The 23,954-nt window shown below is 34.6% G+C and overlaps 3 protein-coding genes across 4 annotated transcripts in view; 1 reads left to right on the top strand and 2 right to left on the bottom strand.

The window, feature by feature from the left end:
* LOC139813603 (uncharacterized) lies at positions 1 to 7,026 on the bottom strand. Its single transcript, XM_071779184.1, has 4 exons — positions 5,159 to 7,026; positions 3,989 to 4,287; positions 1,697 to 3,516; positions 1 to 1,512 (listed from the first exon to the last, which is right to left on the bottom strand). Exons 1-4 carry the CDS (start codon positions 5,365 to 5,367, stop codon positions 889 to 891), a joined length of 2,952 nt encoding a protein of 983 aa, XP_071635285.1. The 5' UTR covers positions 5,368 to 7,026; the 3' UTR covers positions 1 to 888.
* The window catches only part of Rudimentary (carbamoyl-phosphate synthetase 2, aspartate transcarbamylase, and dihydroorotase rudimentary), a 27,451-nt gene extending 9,217 nt beyond the window's left edge, over positions 1 to 18,234 (top strand). The window contains exons 13-25 of the mRNA XM_071779089.1: positions 7,421 to 7,669; positions 8,691 to 8,942; positions 9,886 to 10,050; positions 10,213 to 10,374; positions 10,629 to 10,800; positions 11,245 to 11,360; positions 12,102 to 12,525; positions 12,885 to 13,228; positions 13,391 to 13,532; positions 13,710 to 13,780; positions 14,054 to 14,232; positions 14,937 to 15,141; positions 15,432 to 18,234. Coding sequence (XP_071635190.1) covers positions 7,421 to 7,669; positions 8,691 to 8,942; positions 9,886 to 10,050; positions 10,213 to 10,374; positions 10,629 to 10,800; positions 11,245 to 11,360; positions 12,102 to 12,525; positions 12,885 to 13,228; positions 13,391 to 13,532; positions 13,710 to 13,780; positions 14,054 to 14,232; positions 14,937 to 15,141; positions 15,432 to 15,629 — 2,679 coding nt within the window. The 3' untranslated portion in view covers positions 15,630 to 18,234. The remainder of the gene's footprint in view (positions 1 to 7,420; positions 7,670 to 8,690; positions 8,943 to 9,885; positions 10,051 to 10,212; positions 10,375 to 10,628; positions 10,801 to 11,244; positions 11,361 to 12,101; positions 12,526 to 12,884; positions 13,229 to 13,390; positions 13,533 to 13,709; positions 13,781 to 14,053; positions 14,233 to 14,936; positions 15,142 to 15,431) is intronic.
* Positions 18,199 to 23,954, bottom strand: LOC139813549 (uncharacterized). 2 transcript variants are annotated; one of them, XM_071779107.1, is made up of 3 exons: positions 23,706 to 23,954; positions 19,841 to 19,979; positions 18,199 to 19,623 (listed from the first exon to the last, which is right to left on the bottom strand). In XM_071779107.1, exons 1-3 carry the CDS (start codon positions 23,749 to 23,751, stop codon positions 19,470 to 19,472), a joined length of 339 nt encoding a protein of 112 aa, XP_071635208.1. In that variant the 5' UTR covers positions 23,752 to 23,954; the 3' UTR covers positions 18,199 to 19,469. The 2 variants fall into 2 exon arrangements, with proteins under 2 accessions (XP_071635208.1, XP_071635209.1); XM_071779108.1 differs by lacking the exon at positions 23,706 to 23,954 and adding an exon at positions 22,228 to 23,574.

Below are 23,954 nucleotides of genomic sequence, written 5' to 3'. Positions count from 1 at the left end.
ATGTCGTTTTGAATATAATATTTAATTATCACTCGCGTGTGATCACGTATATAGAAAGAATTATTTACACGTAATATTTACAAGAATGATTAAAAGAAGAAGATATTTGTGAAAGATGTGTCCGCACATTGGTTAAATTTGTGGAGTTTTTACAATTTGAATTATAACATGTAAAATATAATACTGTACTGTAAAATATCATACATGATTCTACAGTATGAATATTTGAATCAAAGAGATATCACATTTAATCGTGATAAAATAAGGGATTTAATGAACTGACAATAGATACAAAGATAATGAGATTAATGATAACGAAATAATGAAAGATAGAGTAGTGAAATCATTAGATTAGTGTATAAAGTTCAAAAAGACAAATGATAAGTGTTATGAAGTATAAAATTAATCGATTTCTTCTTTAAATTAGAAATATTTCTTAATAAAAGATTCTTTTTTGAAACACGTAATCCAGCAACACGATCTACTAAGCTAAGTACACTGACGGTGCGTTACGATGACATTGCTATCTTACAAAAGCAACTTGGCTAGTTGGCTGAACCTGACTGCAGCTATTTTTATAAATTATTTTAACTATTGCTAATCACTACATGTGTGTGTGTGTGTGTGTGTGTGTGTGTGTGTGTGTGTGTGTGTATGTAGTGTAATCACTACATGTATGTTCGCTTTTGCATAACGCGATGATCGAATATCGACAATTCGCAAGCATACGATTATCGCACGCTCAGTCTTCCTCGATTACTTACTAAATCAATTATCGATCACTCTCGAAATATAACAATAAATACTATGCTTCGAGGGTGATCATTGAATACAAAGATTTGTCTTGTATCTTGCTTCTTTTTTCCACAGATCATCTACGCCCTATTCCTAAACACATGTATATGTCGTATCATTTAGATTGTCCGCTAGAGAGACCACTTTCCGTACTGTACCCGAGGCCGAGTCGCCCGAGTCACCCTGATCCTTCGATATAGGCTTCCTCGAAGTGTAAGAACTTTCGTCCTCGCTGATAATCACACTCGCAGCATCCGCTTGCGCGTCTCCCTCAATCGTAAATCGTATTTCGGGGACAGCTGTTTTCGTGACTTTATTCGTGTGATCTTCATGACTAGATTGCGATTGCTCGTTCTTTGGCAGCTTCATCATCTCAGCGAATTGTCGCGTGAAACGATCTTTCAGGGTGCCGCTGAATATAGGCTCTTGAATATTCCTCTTAGGCGTTTCCGGTGGCTCGTTCTGCGATCTCGTCGTTGAATTCATCGTCGGTTTCATCCTCAGATCATAGATCTTCTTGCGATAAGCCTTAGCATCGTCCTTGTACCTGGTCATCTCCGATAGGATAATCGACAATCGATCCGCTTGATCAAGATAAACCTGTTTCTGCTGATAAGCCCGATACCTATGACAGCACTCGGCCATTTTAATGAAGTGCGTGATGAAGAAGTCCAACAGAGCGGCCAGCCTTAGACCCTCCAACTCGGCACACCGTTCCTGGAAAAGAAAAGGAAAAAAAATGAGACGGGAATGTTAACCCTGACTCTTGATCCGCTAATCGCGAGAGAATACGGTGATAAGATTAGATTCGCGGGAAGTCGTGTAGTATGTGTAGTAATGTGTCGCGCTGGATTGCTCATTACGGACGCCGATCGATAATCTTATCGCTTGAGGAACTCACCGAGATCTCGACGATAGAATCCGTGGCCTTGCGCGGGGTGATGAGCGTTTTGTAACCCGCGGTTATTGGCGCACTGTAGTTTGAATTCTTTTTTCGATTCTTGTCCCAGAATCCGCCGGATTTGTTGTAGATCTCCTCTCTGTAGGACTCGTCGAGCTTCGACGATGACAAACGGTACATGTCTAAGGCTGGATTCACCACCGACATCCACGGCTTCGTCAATATGTTGAACAGCTTCGTAAAGTTTAATCGTGGGAAGAACTTGTTGCTATGCTTGATATTCTCCATCGCGTGGAACACATACATGACGGGGTTCTCGGTTATCCTCTTCAGTTGCTTCTGGCTGTGCAACAGGTAGTCGGGGGGCACTTTATTAAACACATTTTTATCGCGAAGAAAATAGTCCGGTAGAGTTGGCTCGTTCAGACTGATGCAGCGATAGAGGCTGTTCAGCAGCTTGACCAGGCACTCGCCGGTCCGATTGTCGGGCCACTTGGAGGGTCGGTCGTTCTCCTCGATCAACCAGAACAGCTTATTTCTAATGTGAGATGTGGTCAGGCCGTACATCGTGTCCAGAACTGGTCTTAGAAAGGTCTTATGAAGCATCAACGCGATCAGGTACACTTGCACTTGCGAGCGCGTCATGCAGCACTCCAGATACCGTTCCGCAGCTGGGAACGTCAGCTGCCACTCGATTTCCTGGTGGATATTCTTCTTGGCGACTCGATGGCGCCAAGACAGTTCTCTCGGCATAAGGTTCCTCTTTCTCGGTAGAGAGTCCTCGGGCACCACGTAGCAGCCAAAGTCCTTCACTTTGTTGATGTCGTTGTACTCGGGCCAGGTGCTCCTCGGCCTATCCAGCCACTCCTGTGCGTATTCCGGCCATTGCAGCCATATCGTCGGCGAGATCTCGTAGGACTCGATCCTGCGCAGCCTGGGATTGTGCGAGTCAATTACCTTGTCACAGTAAATGACCGACTCCTCCACGCGATTCAGATCTTCCGGTTTAAAACCCAGGGGCTTCGCCAATTGGTCTACGAAGAGGTCGACAAAGTAGTTCATGAATACTTCACTACTAGTGTAGAAGACGTCGCAGTCGTATTGCCTGTCGGCCATCATGAGGCGAAGCTGTTTGTTGTTCTGCGCCTTTCGCTCCTGTCGCAACGTGTAGATCTTGCCGTCGTTGGTGATCCTCATCTTCTTGAAACACTGCGTCGGAATCCTCGCGTTCGAATAGATCTTCGTGGTTGCGTCCGTAGCAGTCTCGGTCCCGTTACGAGTAGCTTGCACATTAGGTTTTGGCAGAGTTTGGTAACTCCAGTCGCTATCGCTGTCGCAAGCTCCGGATCGGTAGCCGGAACTCGAGCTGCTTCCCGGCCTGCGGACTTTCTGCCCCGCCGATTTCACCTCGCTGGATCGGGGATAACGCTGGTAACTCCCTTTCCTGGCCTGCGTCGACCACGTTTCCTTGCCTTGACACCTTCTCTCCTCCGTCGAGGACATGTGCTCGCAATCAGACTCGGGTTTGATGTCATGATTGGATCGGGTTCCATAAATATTTTTACGGGAGAGGGATATTTGGTCCTCGTATATTGTCTCGTCGTCATGTAGATTGGGCAAAGATCTGACATTGAAAATTGATGAGGTCTGGAGACCTCTCTTTCTGATTTGATGCGTCATGTTCGAACGGCCATAAATGCTCTCGCTGTCGCCATCGTATATCTCGTCGTCATCCGCCATTGAAGAAGGATTGATATCTTCTTCCTTGGTGGAGTTCCCCGCGTACGGCGTTTCGTCGAGACGTCGCAACCGCACGTATCCTATCAGAACATTTGTGATTTTAGCCCTATGCTACTAAATTCAATAAGAAATGTTTCCTATACAAAGAATTTTATTTAAAGCCATTTCAATTAAATAAAATCTAACTTTAACTCTCATCAAATTCCATAAATTTTGTCAAGAGAGAGAGTTTCTAGTATTATCATATATTCACAAGTTTATATAATAGCTTGAAAAACACAAATCATTAAAATTAATATGCTTATGTGAAAATAATTTTAATTTAAAACTTTCTTCAAATTGAATTATGGAATAAAATTTTATTTTATGTTTAAAATTTGCTTTGCGAAAATATTTCAAATTTTAAACAGTCTTTTTGTATAATTCAAATCATTGATTAATTACATTCTCGTTAAAAACAAATTTACTTCAAATTGAGCCAAGAACACATTAGGAAAAGAATTAAAGACAATCTGAGATACTTTATGAGCTAGTTGGAGCTAGTTTACTCACCGGGGTGTTCGCTTGGTTGTACCATCATATTATACGTAATCCCATTGTTCAAGCTACTATACTCTGATAGATAATGTTGCTCTGTAATTTCGATATTGTCGTGCACAACAAAAATGCGGACGGGTTGCAGCGGTTCTATGATAAGATCACCGGTCTGTCTTTTCGAAGTAAAGGCGATGTTATGCGAGATATGCTCCTGAAGAACATCCGGCAATAAAACGTGCTTTTGAGATGGTAGCATCTTATTTAATTCGCTTTCGTAGGACAACGCCAGAGTCTCTTTAATTTGAACTATATCTCTGTAAAAGTAGTTTTCCGACAGTTAGTTTTGCATAGTCTGTCATTATCAGGATCTATACATCTAATTACATTTATCTTTACGTAGTATATATGTTTTACTGACACTTCTTTCTGCACTGCATTCATTATTATAATTAATTAAAACTTCAACATATAAAAGTAGAAATAAATGTTTAAAAGATTTTTTAAAAATAATTGTCAATGTTAGAATATGAGAAAAATAATAAAAATATAATATTATAGTGTAATAAACTAACATTCTTATGAATAATTTATTTGAATTAATTCTTGTTCAATATAATATAAATAATATTGCAGTATAAATCTTTATTGCAAATGAAAAGACGATTCTTTATCTTGCGAAAGCGCGCATGGTCACAGTTTCGAGGGGATTTACCGCATTGCGGATTAAAAAACAAAAATTGTTAAGAATTCATGAGTGCACTTCCCCCACTCTTGATATCACAAGGAATATTTTTCATATATAAGAATTTGTAGATTAGATTTAATCAAGTTGAATTCTTAATCGCGAAATAATCCCCAGAATCCTAATAAATTTCCGATCATGATATAGAAGATATATAAATAATATGTTTGTCCTCTATAAATAAATCGGTACTAGTTTCACTGTTACGCTTTTTCTAATCTGTTAACAGTATTACAACTTGGAAGTGCAAGTATTTATTTAATGGCACTTTATTCTCTAGAATAATCTTCATTAAGATTATTTGTTAATATATAGCATATACTGAATATTATATCCCATTTCAAAGTCCGTTTACATTCTCAATTGATTGTGCCACGAACTATTATTATTCCGCAACAAATCACCGTGAAAAAAAAAACAAACATTGGAACGGGAGTGCTTACTCCTCGTAATTCTCGAAGAACTGGATACACATCATGAGATTGTTTAGGATGAAAGTGTTAGGATCGTTTACGATGGCCTTCCTCAGCAGCATCAATTCCACATCCTCGTACTCGTCCACCTGTTGGCTGGCTGCACCCTTTGATTTGGATCCGTAGTTACTGTTTCCCGAATGGGCATCTCTCTTGTGTTTTGATTTCGTGAGTCCCATTGTCCCTTTTCACCCAATGACATAACAAAGTGCACACATACGAGAGCGAGAGACGGCCACGTGGAGTATCCCCACGTGGGGCGCGCGTCCTCAGGATCGGTCGCGGTACCACTATAAGCCACTTCGGGGGTTTTCACTATAGATCACCGACACACTCCTTCATTCTAGTTTCAAGGTCAACGAAAACGGGGACGCAGCATTGTGCGTACGCGCGTGAGGCCACGTCGATGACCGGTGAGGCAGTAGTCTTCTCGCGGGATATTGGGGTCGATAAATAGCTATCACGTTATCGCTTTTAATCGTCCGCTCACTATTGGGCATCGGCAAACATGCCCGATGTAAAATACTTGTGGAAGATCGCGCTGGCATCGGGTAAGATAAAGCTTCGGTATTCCACTGGCGAGCTCGCCAGTGTCCAGCAATATCATATCACTTATCTTGGATCATATATAATTATAGGTACAATGCATCAGCCGTTGAGAAGCGGTATATTTAGAACAATCTTCATTATTCTCTTTTCACATCCATATCCTATCAATATTTCCTCTTCTCCTGACGTTATTTCCTATAGGTCTGATTATCGCGTCTGTTAATCCTCAACTAAACAAGTAACTTTTATCAGTAAAGCCGTATTTTATCTTCTCCCTAATAATATCTGCTAACCTACATTTTTTACATACCAACCATACGTTTTTTTTTACATAAAACAAACATTTCTATTTTAGATTTTTAGTCAATAAGTTCCAAGTATAATTAAATATAATGCAAAATATTAATGCTAGCCAAAAATATGCGCCAGTCTTGTATAGCAGCAAGTATAGTAGCAATTACTAAAAGGGAAGTTGTTGATATAATGATTAAGTTACTGTAATATCGATTACTTGATGTAATCTTCCCCCTCCGACCGTGTGTAATCAGTTTTTCTTGTACTATTACCCAATAGACGCGCACACAAAAGATTGCAGAAAACATTGTAATAGCGCACCCGTTGTGGATAAGGAATATCATCGTAAAATTATTATTGAGGTAATCCTCACGAGTTATCGTACATAGACCCGCGTCCAGGTCTATCTGCGGGTTTCTCTCGAAACGCTATCGAATTTCGCGGTATCGCTCTTCGCACAGGACCATAGTACTCCACACGGTAACATTTATTTCGTCAATTGACGTCACGTACGGCAATATCGCGAATAAAAATTGCTACCGTTATCTAATCTGTGCGTGAAATTACCTTATCAAGGTAATTTGGCAAATTACGAATTAATTAAATTCCGAAGCATGGTTACAAATCGGTATTGTTCCTCTCGACGTATATCTTCGATTGCCCTAAAAACGGGCAGCAAGTTTGCTCTTCTGAAAGATGAGAAAAGATATCGATCTTAACGATCAAGGTCTCTTTTAGAATATTCTGATAAACCAAAGATTGTGTGCCAGTAATCTCCACTGGTCGATATCTTCTTCGACGATCGCGGCACAGTGGTGCGGAAACTAACAAAAATTGAAATTTCTCTACAAAATATACAAATATCTCCATAATTTTGATTTGTTAATTATTACGAAAAGTCATGAAATGTCAAGAACGGCATTTTGGAGATAACATTCTTTCTATACTTCTGAACTAAAAATATACTTAATATGAAAACTTAATATAGATTTTTTTAAGGCTGTAAACGTTATGAATGAAATAGTCAAATTATTACATTTTAAAACAATTTTTAGATATTTTAATATGCGATATTATATGTATATATAAATTACAAATAAAAAACTAATCCAAAATTTGTACGAAAATCTAAAATAATATTAAATTCCCCTCTGCAAACAATCTTCGGTCCTGTTATATTAAAGTGTGCCGCATTTAGGCACCGCTGAGGCATCAAATCGCGCAACGTTAAATATGCAAACAATACTTTTTAGTAGTATAAGTGGCGATTATCAAGGTGATAACGTCTATCTTTGTGGAATGTTATATATCTATTAAACATTTTAAAAGTTAATCACTTATGTGCGATATACTTATACATATATGTTGTAACAAGTTAAATTGTTACAGGTAGAACCGGTACAATGGACGTTCGAAAACATCGCCGTGAACGAGGACTCCAGTCCGAGCCAGCTTCGGCATCTCGCCGATTTCTTGTCGAAAAAGCAATTCGATCTCGTGATCAATCTGCCGATGAGAAACGGCGGTGCTCGGCGTGTTTCCAATTTCATGACGCATGGTTACCGAACGAGAAGACTAGCCATCGATTATTCCGTACCTTTGATTACGGATGTTAAATGCGCGAAGCTCCTAGTTGAAGTAAGTATCCAGATTTTCGATCCTACTAAAGAGACGTCGTGTACAAAATAAATTTTATTTCAAAAAGTAATTTGATTAAATAGTACGATTAAAATAAGCTTACGTGACGTTACCTTCTAATTTAAAACTACATTTTATATCAAACCTGCGTCAGTGATCAAAGATCGTTTTTGATAAACAAGATTATATTACTCACTCTTACTCATAACATTTTGTGCACATTGTTGATAAGGCATATTAGGTACAAAGTTCACTTCAGGACCCACATATTTTAAGATTATATTTAATCTTAATTTTCAAAAATTTAAACACTATTTTAGCATTTATGTGATAAAAAGAAATATTTCATAACTGAATATTGAAGTTTATTTTAGAGCCTACATACATTTCAAATTCTAATCCTTATATGCTAATGTTTTAAAAAATTATCGAGATTTTTTTACAAATATATTATCATTTATTACAATTATTAATATTCAAATTTGATGATAATTGCGATAGTATCTATAAATTTATTTAAATAAATAAAATTCGTTTACTAAAAAATATATTTAAAAATATTTAAATAATTGGTTGAAAATTATTAATAATTTTTTCAATTCTCAATAATTGAGTTACATTTTTTGTAATGACTAAGAGTATAGGTATAACTAGTTATCGATACGTCGATGCGTCGAAATACAGATAACATTAATATAATATACCAAATTACTTTATTGATAAGATATCAAAGGTTTAACGTAAGAAAAGCAATAATATATAATAAAATATTTAACTTAATATAAAAGTAGCATTTAAAAATTTAATTCATCGTTATAAATAATCTTCCTTCAAGACAGACAAATAATCAAGGCACTTGTATCTCGTTTTGATCATTCAAGTGCATCATATACGATTACATTATGCACGCGCAACTTTGTATCAATTGTAAGATTATGTGATCGCGAATGATGACGATAATAAATGAAAGAATAAATGAATAAAATAAATAATAATAATTGTCTCGCTTCTTTTTGTGTAGGCATTGACAATGGTCGGCGGGAAAGCACCGCGTATGAAAACGCATATCGATTGTATCTCATCACGCAAAATGATCAGACTACCCGGCCTTATCGATGTGCACGTACATACCCGCGATCCTGGAGCGGTCCACAAAGAAGATTTCGCCTCTTGCACCGCGGCAGCGCTCGCTGGGGGCATAACAACCATTTTTGCAATGCCCAATACTAATCCTGCGGTAGTAGATCACAAGACTTTTGCTATTGCTAAAGCGGTAAGAAATTTTTCATATAGATATCTTAAGGTTTAACTGTAGATTTTTCGCGCATCTTATATTTATATTTTATATCCATTGTCAACAAAATTGTAGTCAAATTAAATTTAAACTGCAGTTAGAATAATTGATTTTTTCGATTTCTTTGAACACAAAAAGATTTATTCATAATTTTTTATGTATAAATATTAAAGCGTAAAATTTTAACTTTGTGGAAAATTGGTACCAAAAAGGTTTCCAGAAGACTTTTAAATTTATGAGCATAAATAGAAATTTTGATGATAAATTAGCGCTATCTTGTTTTATTTTAATCACACATAGCAACACAATTTTCCGATTAATTGTGAATTATCTCTATTAAACAAAGCTTTCATACGTTGAATATTTTATACTGATTTTCTTTTATTTAATACGAGTAAAATTTATAAGATGTTCAACAAATTAAGTCATTATTCACGCATGATACGTAGAGAAGGCAATAGACATACAAAAATTAGTTCTAAAATACAACTCCAAGTTTCGTGTATCTACCTTATTATCACTTAGAAGTTGATAATAAGAAATCAAGGTATTGCATAATTACAAAAATCGAATGCTGCAGCTTAGCGAGCCAGGCTTTAACATCGTGATATCGTATGATAACAATAACTTAAAAAGTGATATTTTGTTTTATCGTCATGAGTCTCAAATTCTTTTTATGTTCAAAAATACAGACACATACATGTACACATTATATTCACTTATCAGCGAGAGTACGTGCGATATTGATTTCTTATATAGATATTTTGAAGTTAACTATTGATTTCGCGCACTCTTCGTTTATGTTTTCCATTTTATTATCGATCAGATTCAACCCAACTGAATTTTAACCGTGTTTGAGAGTAATTTTAAATAATTTGTTATAATAAAATAACGAGATCTCATTTACTTTCTACTTGAATAGCAAGCTGCAGCTGGTTCACGATGCGACTATGCAATCTTCGCCGGCGCCTCATCGGATAATTACAATGATATACGGGAAATAGCACCGCATGTGGCCGCTCTGAAGATGTATCTGAACGAAACATTTACAACGCTCCGTCTCACCGATCTTACTGTTTGGATTAAGGTAAAGAAACGCTTGTAAAAAACGTAAAAAAAATTCCATTTTTTAAAATATATTTTTCAGTTAATCTAGTTTATTTATAAATTTAATACGCACATGTCCCAGATATGTAATATTAAATATAATATTTATATTTCAAGTTACATGACTGCTTCCTTTTTGCAGCATTTCGAAAGGTGGCCGAAAAAATATCCCTTATGCGTGCATGCCGAAGGACAAACCACAGCTGCGGTTCTCTTGCTGGCAAGTTTGCACAGCAGGCCGATTCACGTGTGTCACGTAGCGCGTAAAGAGGAAATACAAATTATTCGAGCCGCCAAAGAACATGTGAGTATTTAACACATATGAAACATAAGACTGAATAATCATATGCCAAAGGTGTATATAAATAACAATAATTAATAATAGAAGAACAAGAAACGCTAAAGGTCGATTTTAATAATTTCGAAATTTATTATAATTAAGGCAACAGATATTTAAGTTTAGTAAGTGCTTATTATACATTTAAATTAAAAGATATCTGAATGTCAACCGGATATCCTTATAAATGTTCACGATTTGATGCATATGTATTTTTGCAGGGATTGGCAGTTACGTGCGAGGTGTGTCCGCACCATCTATTCCTTTGCCAGGCTGACTTGGATCGAATAGGCACTGGAAGAGGTCAAGTAAGGCCTACTCTAGGAACAAAGGAGGACCAACAGGCTCTCTGGGATAATATGGATGTTATCGATTGTTTCGCGACCGATCACGGTACGACAGCAAGCTTATCGCTATGACTAACTGTAATTAAGTTACGAGCCGTAATTTTACAAAATTCACGCTGCAGTCACGTAGCAGAATGAATTCAATTTAGTATCTCGAAACGATAACGACCAGCATTCTTCTATGATCCGGAGATAAAAAGGATCGACGTCCCATGTTTATATAACATTTACTTTGTTTTGCTTTTAAGTAATACAAGAATATTCTTTTTGTCCCGAGGCGGATTGATATTATATCGGATATTTGCAGTTGTTTAGAAATAATGAGCAATTAGCTCTCCGATAAAAATTAATGCTTTGATAATTCGCAAGATCACTGTCTATTTTTATTCAAGGATATTAATAATACAAGTTGCATCGCGAGGAATCACGCGATCGTGCGTTATCTTATAAATTGCACGTTTTTATTGAAACATTAATTTGCATTGTAAAGCCCCGCACACCGTTCAAGAGAAGTCTTCGGAGAAACCACCGCCAGGATTTCCCGGCTTGGAAACCATGTTACCACTCTTGCTAAACGCCGTACATGAAGGAAGGCTGACTATAGAGGTATTTTCTGTTTCAATTAATATAACTTTCAATAATGTCTGACTGACGTAATCAGCAGGGAATGTCGATAAGCATAAGGCACGATAACGCGAAAATTGCTCTCGAGAATGCGAATATCGTATACGTCATTCCGATTCTCAGATATGTCTCATACTTGACGTGACGTAATAAAATAGGCCATCTAAAACTTATCGAGGAGCAGTTCTTTACCTAAAATATAAATTTTATGTATATATTATTTTCATAAAATTTGAAAATAACGCATGTTTTGATTTTATGAAACCGAATACTGAATCGAAAACTGAAAAGTAACTTAATTGTTAGGAAGCAATTTCGCTCTTACGGAATTCTAAAATAATGATAGATGAACCTGACCATGAAACTAACACAAAAAGCAGAATCCTAAAATTTCTGAAGCTTTTCTTAAACGTGATTTAGCTTATCATCTTTCATTACAGATGAGCACTATTATCTGATTATAAGTCTTCAAGATAAGTATCGCGTGAAGACTCTTATATGACACTAATAGTAAAAATAAAGAGAGCGCTTGTCGATCGTTTTTTAAACTTACTAGATAGTTTCAATTGCAAAGTAAATATTATTAAAGCAATCGTTCTTGTTTAGATTTGTAATAAGAACGTTATCGATTATTTTATAAAAAAAATATATGCATTTAAATTTTAATAAAGTTATATATTACATTATTAGAATGTTATTGAAACCATTGTTTATTGATTACAGGACATTATAGATAAATTGTATCGAAATCCCAAAAAGATCTTCAATATTCCCGATCAGCGTAACACATACGTCGAAGTCGATCTGGACGACGAATGGGTCATTCCGGAAGCAATGCCGTACAGCAAATCGAAATGGACACCTTTCACTGGCATGACAGTTCGCGGTTCCGTGCACAGAGTGGTCTTAAGAGGCGAGATTGCTTACATCGAGGGGCAGGTGCTGGTAAATCCTGGCTTCGGCCAAGACATCAGGGATATCCAACACAGTACGAAGGTTCCACCAACGTTCCACGCGCCGACGATATCCAGTCAGCTCACAGATATCGTCCACAAACCATTGCCACTAGACAGTCTCCCGTCGCCGAACTACGAAAAGTCTAACGCACATATTGATCGTGTTGATGTGCACGAAGACGAACAAGTCGGTACGATAATGCAAATATGAACTAACTATTGCGAAAGAATTGCACCGCATTGCCAAACAACACGAAATAATCTTTATTATTGATAAAGGAATTTATCCTCTCCAGTTGCGATATTAAATTGTACAAAAATATTTTTTTTATACTAATATACATTTATTTTTTATAATGTCAAAGATCGTTCAAGGTATTTGTAGAAACGCGTTCGAAATCGATAGATATATTATACTTGCAAATAAAGTTGAATCATGAATGTTTCTTCTCACTTAGCGTGCCTTGCTATTGCAAGAAAAAAAAATTTGTAACTCTCTATCGCGTAAAAATATAAGATGTGAAATTAAATTAATTTTTTATATTTTCAGAGTTTACGCACCTCTTGCAACCAGCATCGCACAAATCGAACGTCCACTTCGCGCCGTACCCAGACGTTGACAAAGAACATTCCAAGACATTACCCCTTCAAAGAACTGTCTCACCGTTGCCACCCATTAGCAGTATCACTAGACACAAAAGCGACAGTAATCCGAATCTGCTTATGACTGCCGTCGCGTCGGTTCCAATTGTCCATACAGGCAACAGTCTAGTCGGACATCACGTGCTCACCGTGGACATCTTTAACAAAGAAATATTGAAGGATGTGTTCCATTTAGCGGAAACTTTCCGAAATGCTATCAGGAAGGAACGATTGTTGGATGATATTTTAAAGGTAACTAATTAAAGGTTATACAGCTTCTTTTGCAAATAATCTGAAAATATACAGGAGTCATTATAAAATTCGAGTTTTGTATTGATCACAAATTGTTAAATTAGGTACAAAAATGTTGTTTAATTACTTCTCTTAAAAAAATTAATATGATGTTTGATTAAGGGAAAGATCATGGCTTCCATCTTTTACGAAGTCAGCACGAGAACTTCTTGTAGTTTTGCTGCCGCGATGGAACGTCTCGGTGGTCGCGTAATATACATGGACGGTTCTACATCTTCTGTGAAAAAGGGCGAAACGTTAGAAGGTTGGTAGAGATCTTCTCTGAACAAAAGCACAATCCTCAAAGAATGTATGTTGAAGTAAAAAGTACTCCAACTAATCCCAATGTGCAAAAAAAACTTATAAAAAATGCATAATCCGAATGAATGCTTTTCTAATATTTTATTAAATATCCAATAAATTATTAAATTATTGTTTTTAGATTCGGTAACTGTTATGGCGGGATACGCGGACGTGATTGTACTCAGACACTCAGCGCCTGGTGCAGCTGCTGTGAGTAGTGAAGTTTATAAGTATAGAGAAAAGCTATTTAATTTAAGACTATTTAATTTATATAATAATAACAACGCTCCTTTTTAAAGGTTTTATTTTACGATTTTTCGTTTATAATTTTATTTGCTATTTTAATTAGTCTTTCTTACAAAAGCAAACAGTGTAACGTTATTGTGAATTCTTTGCACTTCACGAGTTTCTTCAAGTTATAATTGAAAAATGCAAGAAATTCTTTTATATTTCCTAATCCTATATATTAATAATAATTTACAGAGAGTGGCGCAGCATTGTAGAAAACCGATATTGAATGCCGGTGACGGAACCGGTGAACATCCGACGCAAGCGTTGCTCGACATTTTCACAATTAGAGACGAATTCGGAACTGTAAATGGTCTTACGATCACCATGGTGGGGGATTTGAAACACGGCAGAACCGTCCATTCTCTTGCAAGGTTAGTGCAACAAAAAAATTCCGCTCGTCCAAGGTAATCAATAAAAAAAAAAGAATGCGAGATACGGAAATATCATGCATAAATTTATACGCTCTATAAAGGATTGATCGATTAAATTTTTTACACACATATGCATACAGTGTTTTGATTCTAAATTTAGATATAGATCTGTAAAAAGTGCAATTATGACATTTGTAAATATTTTCATCATTGATGTTTATTATTAGCAAAATATTCAACGTATGAAAATAAAATTGTGCAAAGTCTCGAAAACTATGACTCTAGACATTTTTATTAATTAAAGGAAGTCGATTTCAAATCAGAATATCTATTTTAAAAGACCATGGACTGTGACAGAAGCATTGTAAAAGTAAAACAAATCAGATTTCATCAAACATGATTAAAGATCCAACTTATCTAATATATCAATAATAGAATATTGATATATTATTTTTAATAATAAAATCAATTCTTAAATGTCTCAAATATATACTCAAATATATATTAAGATGTACAATTCTCTAACTGATGATAAAAATGGAAGAAAACATATAACTTCAAATAACACAAGACAAGTTTAATTTATATAATTGTAAACTTTAAAATTAATTTTAGTCGCGAACAACTGAATTATTCTCTATAACAATTTATTCAAGCCAAGGCGTTTTCTTTTAACATACATCATTCATTGAATTCTGATATAGGCTGCTGACCCTGTACAACGTAGAACTACGCTACGTCAGTCCACCTGGCCTTGAGATGCCGAGTCACGTCAGTAAATACATAGCCGAACGTGGTATCCAACAAGAGAAGTTTGTGACTTTGGAAGAGGCATTGCCCGACACCGACGTGCTTTACATGACGAGAATACAAAAAGAGCGTTTTGCCACGCAAGAGCAGTATGATAAGGTGAGTCTTTGGAGACATTACTCTAGCATTAAATCTACAAGTTCACCGCTCCGTTACACACTCATTCCCTTTTATTGCAAAACACCCTATTACGAACTATGTATTTTTGTTAAAAATTATTAATGTTAATCATCCAAAATTATTAAAAATGATTAAAGTTATTAATTATGCTTGAAGTTGAGTATTATTTTATCTCGAGTCATCTCACTCGCTCTTACATATTCAGTACATGCTTTTAAATTAATTTTATGTAACATTATATTAAAAAAAAATCATTACATGTACGACAGATGTGCGGACTCTTCATAGTAACCCCGCAACTGATGTCCCGCGCGAAGAGAAAGATGGCAGTGATGCACCCTTTACCACGTGTCTTCGAGATAAGCAAGGAATTCGACACCGATCCGCGGGCGGCTTACTTCCGGCAAGCCGAAAACGGGGTCTACGTGCGCATGGCATTGCTGGCCATGGTCCTTGGACGTATTTGATTTAACCGTGGCCTTTTATCGTTTGTGGATCAAGGTACCTGCTGAAGAAGGTCAGTGATGTACGCCAAGGAAAACACACGCCTGCCATTTCGACTGTGATGCGACTCACGAGAACCAAACCGAATATCTTTCAAGCATTCCAGTAACAACCGTGACGAGTTTAGCAATTTAGATTCATAAAAGAGTACAAACTGAAGCATTAGATACAATCGACTACTGTAAATCGGTTTTTTATTCATTTCTTTTACTTTCCGTAAATAAATTCTTTCTTAAATTTAGATTTTTTAGGTATTTTCAGAGTAATTTAGTTAGGTAGTTTTTTTTATTAAAATGACAGGTGAATTTTTACGAAACTTTGAAAAAAAAATTATACATTGCAATAAAACTTTTAAAAATTATTTTCAAAGTAATTTGTTAACTCTTAATACGTAAAGCTTTAACTTTTATAATATTCGAATTTTTAAGAGACATCCTAGACGAAACAAGCTCGAAATTTAATTAGCAAAGTAATTAAGGCATTATCGTTTTTTAATACACATATTTTGCGTATAAAATGTATATAAAAGTTCCATATGAGATACATATAAAATGCATTACACAATATATAAAAATTTTCTAATTTTTTATACTTATAAAGATTTGAGAATCGCATCAGAAGATAGGCAAATATAAAATTCTTATCGAATCTTTTCAATATTATCTGTTACTATACTAACGTCAGTTCTATCAGTGCAAGTATTACAAGAATTTTTGGAAAATGATACCAAATTGTACGACGTGATAATACTTAGAAATATTTTAATATTTGTTTAATTATTCTACAATTTATGGATATTTATAATGTCTATTATGTTATTTTATAGTTTACTTTGCATTTTTACATTGCAAGCATTATGGTCACGTCAATAATTTTCAAATATAAAAGATTTCCATTGCCTATTACGTGTATATTAAATACATTTTAACAAAATTTAAAATACATTGTGTATATAGACTTGCACGCATTTGTCACACAAACACACAAATACACACACACACACACACATTATTTACATATAATTATAAAATAGTATCTATAATTTTTAGCTGTAACACATTTTGTTAATTATAATGTCTCCTTTTCTTTCACACTATAATTAATGCTGTTTAGTCAAAAAGATAGATATTATAAGAAATAGTGAAAAGTCTTTCAATTTCAAGAGAAGAAAATAGAGAAAAAATGCTAGGAAGAATTACAAGCGCCACGATTAAAATAGGCGAAAAGTTTATCGTTTGATTACATACACGATTTAAAAAATACCTTCAAAGTTAAATGGGATAAACATTTGCTGAGCACAGTTTTCTTTCGAAAAATAAAATATCTTTTAGTCAAGGAAAGAATAAACTAAGCAATATGTGATTCGACACGTTTGCAAAGTGGTATGTAATTGGTGTAATGTGATCGTATAATGTAATACTAGATTAAATCCGTGAAACTCAAGAATGAGTATCTTGTTAATGCTATGTTTAACATTATTGAAAAATTTTTATATTATTTCATACATGCGTTAAATTTAACGCATAGTATGTATATGATGCGTGTGTGCGCGTGTGTGTGTGCGTGCGTGTGAGTTGGTTATTATATTTAAAAAATATACATGTTATTAGACTTAATAAGCAGATTATATATTAGAAATTGGATTGGTGATATGAGTAATAATAATTTACAAAGAATAAGACAATATAGGTTTATACATAAACAAATTTTAATTCTCATTACTAATATTTATGTACACCATCAATATGCAAACTACAAAATATATGTTCATAGATAAACAAAATATTCATAGATATTCGTTCAATCATAACAATTTAAACAATACCTTTGGCGTAGAAAATAATGGCGTATATAATTTATGCGCGTGTGTGTTATATGAATATATAAAATCTCTTTCCGCGCGATTTCTCCGGAAAAATTCTTTGGTATAAATATTCTTCAAGGTTAAGTGTGAGAAAGTTTTACATTCTTCCTTTGTAGAATTATCAATAAATCTGCTGATATATTAATAAGTAAATTTATTTCAATCTATGTATTGTTGTATAAGAAAAGAGTCATAAATAATTTTTAATTACAATAAATTAATACTTGTTAATCAATTCTATAGATTAATTTCGTCGATTATTACGGCCAGTCTACAAATAAACAATATGTTTTAAATTAGAATTATCTGTAATATTGATAACAAAAGAGATTCTCTTCAGAAAAACAGGTATCATGAAAAATATATATTTTAAAACCTATTTTAATGATATCATATATATTATTTTCCCTGATATTCAAATTTCTCAAAAGTCAAATCAAAAGCCCAATCAACTCCACTTTTTACAAATTTCTTAATTTTAATACCGTAACTAATTATATTAGTTTTGGTATTAAACTTCAACGAATTTTTTTACTATTTATTTTACGGAATTAATCAGTTAGGCTTTCGTACATTTCTAGATGGTGTTATTTTTTTAGAAGCACATGTGATACCGCTTGTCTCTATATTATTTGTATCATTGCTTTGTGCTAAAAATAAACTTTGAGTATATATATATATATATATATATATATATATATATACATAAAAAATCAAAAAAATTTTTTTAAATACTTGATATCCTATTATTATCAACGTAAGTAGAGAACATAGGTAGCAGATATTTTTAAACCACAGTTAAGTTTACCATAAAACTTGTTTTCGCATTTATTTTCCGTAAAAGGCACTGTAGTTAAAAAATTGTTTACAACTGTGAACACTTAATCGCATTTGTTGCATCATACTGCTGGAAAGCAGCAATTTTCATATGCAATTACCAGATTATTATTACTCTTGTTATTTATATCTCAACTATAAAGATTTCCTGTCCAATAAGGCTATATCGACAATATTCATAAAAAATTATATGACTAAATTTGTAATTATAGATTAAATATACGATGATATTTATTCCTATACACAAATAATGCTATTTACTTATTATTACAAAAATATACATGCAATCGCTTGAATTTGTTTCGAAACTGCAACATTTAAATCTTGTGTTTATTCAGATTTTTTTTTAATTTTAATCTTTATTTAAATTTTTTTGTATATTAATATTTACGGTTTTTCTTCACTACACAAACATGAATCAATAAATATCGGGGATAAAAGAAGAGAACGATATACGTCAGAGAATTAATCTCGCGCATATTGAGAGTGTTCTGCAATACAGTATTTCTGTAGTATTTCAGAAAGTGCATTTCGACCAAAATGGAAGCTCAAAGAATGGTGTTTACTGATCAGACATTGACGTCATCTTACAGAATATTGCTTCTCATATAATATACATATGTATGCAATTAAATCTAAAACGATTTCTTGCATTTCAAATAAATTGGTTTTCTTGCATATCGCCGCTAACGTTGAATAGAATATTTATGTACAGAATATTATGCGATAAATTTATGTATTTTATCTATGAGTTATATCTAAATTGTCCAAATACACTTGTCTAAATACACACTATTGGTTGCAGAAGATAAGTATATTATTGTGCAGATTAGCTTTAATTGTAAGTCGCCGTTTCCGAATTTATCAACTCTATTACGAAATACGTATCATTAAATCATGTATCTTTGATGAACAATAGGCATGTCTCTTCGAAAATTATGACTAAAGGTATTTTTCAACACACTTCTCCTATAATTCTCACACTTTTCAGTATTAAATACTAGCTAATCATGAGACTCATAGATTTCAAATTTTTCATAAAAAGTCTTTATAAAACATGTATTACAATTTTTCTTAAAATTTAACGTAATTCTTCCGAACATCAAACTATAGCATCCCTTGCCTTGAACTCGGTATCGTCGGCACCATTGGAATACATATTCGAAGCTAAAGCTTTCACATCATCTTTTCGGCCTTTTCGCGTGAGGGGCGGCATTTTTAGCCTCAGTCTTCTCTTCTTCAAGGAATCTTTCTCTCTGCAATAATATCCGTTATAACAATAATCGATTTTATTTTCGTTCTACGAAACGTTCTTTTGTGGCATGAACATCATCCCGTCTAAGTTTACACCGTGTATCTAAATATAAGAACTTTCTATTGTGCATACTAATGAACGACGCTCTCGCTGTTATTTGCAAAAATTGTTTGATCAACAAAATTCAGGTGTTTTGAAAAAGACTCATTGTTACGTACTGGTGTTTGCAATCTATGAAGATACCCATCGAGAACAGCACCACTATGGCAACGATGATGCCGATCACAACGACCACCAACGTCACAATCGCATCCTCTTCCTCGACAGTGAGGGATGCCTCTGACGTGGGCACGTACGCTGAAAGAATCGTAAGGAAATGTTTGTAATATATGCTTCGCATTGCGTGCGAAAAGGCGTCACTCGTTTCGCACGAGTGGTAGCTGCGTTTTATCCCGCATGCTTAAATTTTTCATCGACTACAAATGTCTCCTATTCCATTCTAATCCCTTAATAAAACTTGTACCGTTTAAAATAGCACTAGACAGAACTTGTCAGAAATAATTAACAGCTCGTATCTATATTGAAACACGTAAAAGAGTTATACGCGATAGCAAAAGCTGCACTATAGATATTTTTTGCAACTAACACGCATCAGTTTCATGACCATTGCAAGCTAAGAAGATTGAATGTATCTAGAGACGAGAAAACGTGCCGGTGATGGAACGTCAAGGATTGTACAGTGACGTAATATCCGATAAGAGCCGGTGTCTCTTATGCGAACATGGATATAAAACTTGTGCTCCACTATAATCGTGGCGTTGATGCTTTAAACACAGTAGCCGACAATTCTACCATATAAATGTTTAAAATTCAATTTCAATATATTGAATATATTATATTTTTATGGGATATAATTATTACCTATACTTTAATTATATAATTTATTTTATTACACATAGGTATCATATATAATTATATTTTGATATATTGAATGTTAACATATATTGACAAATAATTACTTAAGTAAGAAAATTGTTCTAAGCGGAAAATACACAGTTGTTATTTTTTAAAACAAATATAAAATTATTAATTTATCTCTTAATTATTTGAATTTTTAATACTAAGTTCACTTAGCACTTATATATCGGAAATAGACAAAGATTTTAAAAAGTTATTTACTGCTCAAATAGGTAAGTTTTCTTAGGCCTGTCGTTCGTAAGAGAGTAATATTCTGCTAAGAGTTTTTGCGTGAAAGAAAATTAGTTACAAGATTAATCGTGCTTGCCTGCAATTTTCATTCTTTCTGTTCACTATCGCGTAACGGCCGTTCTGTTATTAACAGAATTATTCTGTTTCCTAGAGAAAGGTGCTCTATGAAGGTGCTGATACGCCACGTTAATCAGAGACGAGCAACTTTAGACGAGAGGCGTTTTCACTATGCTGCACGTTGTGTTTGTTGAAATCGATGTTGCTGTCCAATAAATTTCATGCGTTTATTTAATTTTTCATGTTACATTCACCGATATTTCAAATAAACTGTATATTTAAAATACTATTAAAATAAAACGATAATATTACGGATTTCGTATTTGGAATAATACATATGTCAAAGCTACAATTGGAAAAATTCATGATTAAAGTTAACATTAAATTTGGATTATTCCTATTACCGTCATGTCAAGCGTAAATTAATTACGTAAATTAATTACGAAATACATGTTACATTAAAATATGCATCCGATTCGAAAGTTGAACGGAGAGAGAGACATGAAAATTCGGACGCCTTCTTATATTACGCAATAAAAGATTCAACAGGTTTTGTTGTTGTCGCGCACAAGCGCGACGATCAGTATACAAAAATACTGATCGATATTTTTGTCAGTTTCATGAGACCGGTAATAAATGCGCATATCCACAGCAATTTTGTGCACATATACATGCACAAACCAAATCCATCCGCGTGATAAGTTTTGTTTCTTTTTGCGGTTTGCGACTGCGACACGCAGAAAAGAGTGACCATAACAAGAAAACTTTCCTCATCGAGCTGTGAACGGCGTGAACAATATTATGCCGTTAGAATAAAAAAAACTGAACGTACGTTTTAAAAAACAGATTATTACGAGAAAGCAAGATCTTTTACAGAAAGCTAAGTCTGTCTTAAGATAAAGCATTTAAATATATAAAAACATGCACAAATACAAAAATAAATATGTGAGGACAATTTAAATGCGCGTGAAAACTAAAGACACTGCGTGCAGTGCTACCTTTATGACTACAGCATTAAAAAAATTTTTGCGCGATTGCATTTTATCGTTGTATTATATTTCGCTTGACGACTCGTTCTTGATGATAGTGCATTTGACCCAGATACATTTCGCTCTGACTTACGACGATAATTCAATTGCAAAGGAAACATTTCAAAAAAAATTACATACATCTAACAGAAAAATATATAAGCAAGTCAGGAATTTTTTGACAAATGTTAAAAAAATTATGTAAATAATTTTTTGAGACAAAAGTATTAAATTTAGTAGACATTAATGTGAAGTTAAGAAATATTTAACAAAAATAAAGGAGTAACAATCTTTTCCAAAAGCGAACCTACTGCGAGATAGGCTCATGCCTCTCCGTATACCTGCGGCGTTTTTAGAGACCGCACACGCGGAATTTCCTTCAACGTCACAGGCTGCGTCCCCGTGGAATTTGTCTCGTCGTCATCGAGACAACCGGCTTTCGTTCCAGCCGCTTTCCGATGCGTTCGCAGCCGTTACTTTGCCAGCTCTCTCAAGCACGGATCGCAGCATCGGCATGAGACTCACGTGACGCAATTCCGCAATATGCAACGCAACGACGGGCTCACGGATCGAAATGCTCGCGTGCGTTTACGATTCAACCTTCTCTCATTGGCAACGCGTCCGATCTGTCGATACGCGAGTCGCTATAAGTCTCTCAAGGTCTCGGCGAGAATTAATTAGAGATCTCTCGCGGATGCTGAATGACCACTCTGCTTTGTCTGGGACGTGGGCTACTTTCCAAGCTCTTACGTTTCCTTTTCCGCTTCTTCTCACGTGTACATTTCGCATCGCTAACTTTTCTTAACTATTGTCATATCGAGTTAAAGATTACATCTTACATCTTACATCGTCTTTGACAAACACACAGTGCTTCAACATCCAATATCTTCTTTATGTTTTCAATGTTTGTTAAATAAATCAAATTTACAAACACATTGTGAAAACAGGAGTCTATTTATGTCGGCTATCCCCTATCGCGAAGCCTACTTTCACTGATTAACGCATTTTCACTCACACACTTTATGCATTTATTAACCTTTTTAATAATTAAAATTTTTTAATAATACTACCGATAAGCTGCACGCCATTGCATTTCGGATAAAATATCAGCGATTGTTGTAACAGCTTAAAGATTGATTGAATACTAAAGAACTGATTTAAAGTTGATTGGAACTAATTAATGGAATACGAGCAATTTATAATTATTTGGTCGTGATTAGTGTTCGACAAATGCGATAACATCTGTAAAAGCACATATACATTATCCACTTCGTTGTTAGTTCGTAATAATGAAGCTGTCCCGTTAACGAGAATGCCGATGTTCTCAAACAAAGCAGACATACGTTTCCTTTATTGTTTTTGTAACGGCAATAGCTGAGCATCTCTCAGAAGTGTATATTCATGTTACAATGCAAATATTAAACATTGTCATTAAGCTGTTTATTATTTGTATTGAAGAAACTCTTAAGCCTTTATCTCGGTCACTCGGTTTCTTAAATTTTTCGATGTACAAAGGTTTTCCTAAGTCGTTTGAATAAAAATTTAGATTTGTCTTTAAGAATTCTTCTCTTCGAGATTTCAAATATTATTTAACATTATTATTTTCATTTTTTAGTAATAATTTATGATTAGCGTTGTTTATTTAGACTTTCCGTCATCTGACATATCATAGTTTTATGATATCAGAAAGCTCCTTAATTTAAACTTTAATAAATAATACATAATTAAGTGGAATAATAATTTGAAATATTATTTAATTACTTTTTTTTTACTAAGCTGTAAGTACTACCTTCTGTATTTATGCTGTGGTTTACATTCCTAACACGCGCTTCCATCCTCGTCACTTCTCCTTTGCGAGAAAGAGGAACAATTCTCAATTTCTTCCACTTCTCGTTTCACGTAATCCTGGTTAAAGAAAGGTCGGCAGGAAACACGAGCAAATACCGGCTTCGATGATTCGGAGCACTTCCGAATTCCCCGGCGTGATCGAGATCTTGAGGTAAACTGTCAGTCACGACAGCCACACGCCCGCGGTCGT

The sequence above is a fragment of the Temnothorax longispinosus genome, chromosome 5, assembly GCF_030848805.1.
Source record: "Temnothorax longispinosus isolate EJ_2023e chromosome 5, Tlon_JGU_v1, whole genome shotgun sequence".
Lineage (NCBI taxonomy): Eukaryota > Metazoa > Arthropoda > Insecta > Hymenoptera > Formicidae > Temnothorax > Temnothorax longispinosus.
The sequence above is the reverse complement of the archived record's forward strand: the minus strand, read 5'-3'. Positions and strand labels throughout refer to the sequence as shown.

Bases quoted from the DNA above. Each gene is read 5' to 3' on its own strand.
- LOC139813603 (XM_071779184.1), bottom strand. From the start codon at position 5,367: ATGGGACTCACGAAATCAAAACACAAGAGAGATGCCCATTCGGGAAAC. The intron at 4,288-5,158 runs GTAAGCACTCCC...CTACTTTTACAG, and splicing joins TTCTTCGAGAATTACGAGGA to AGATATAGTTCAAATTAAAG. The intron at 3,517-3,988 runs GTGAGTAAACTA...ATGTTCTGATAG, and splicing joins ACAACCAAGCGAACACCCCG to GATACGTGCGGTTGCGACGT.
- LOC139813549 (XM_071779107.1), bottom strand. From the start codon at position 23,751: ATGGAAGCGCGTGTTAGGAATGTAAACCACAGCATAAATACAGAAG. The intron at 19,980-23,705 runs GTAGTACTTACA...CGATTCTTTCAG, and splicing joins CCACAGCATAAATACAGAAG to CGTACGTGCCCACGTCAGAG. The intron at 19,624-19,840 runs GTACGTAACAAT...ATATTATTGCAG, and splicing joins TTCATAGATTGCAAACACCA to AGAGAAAGATTCCTTGAAGA.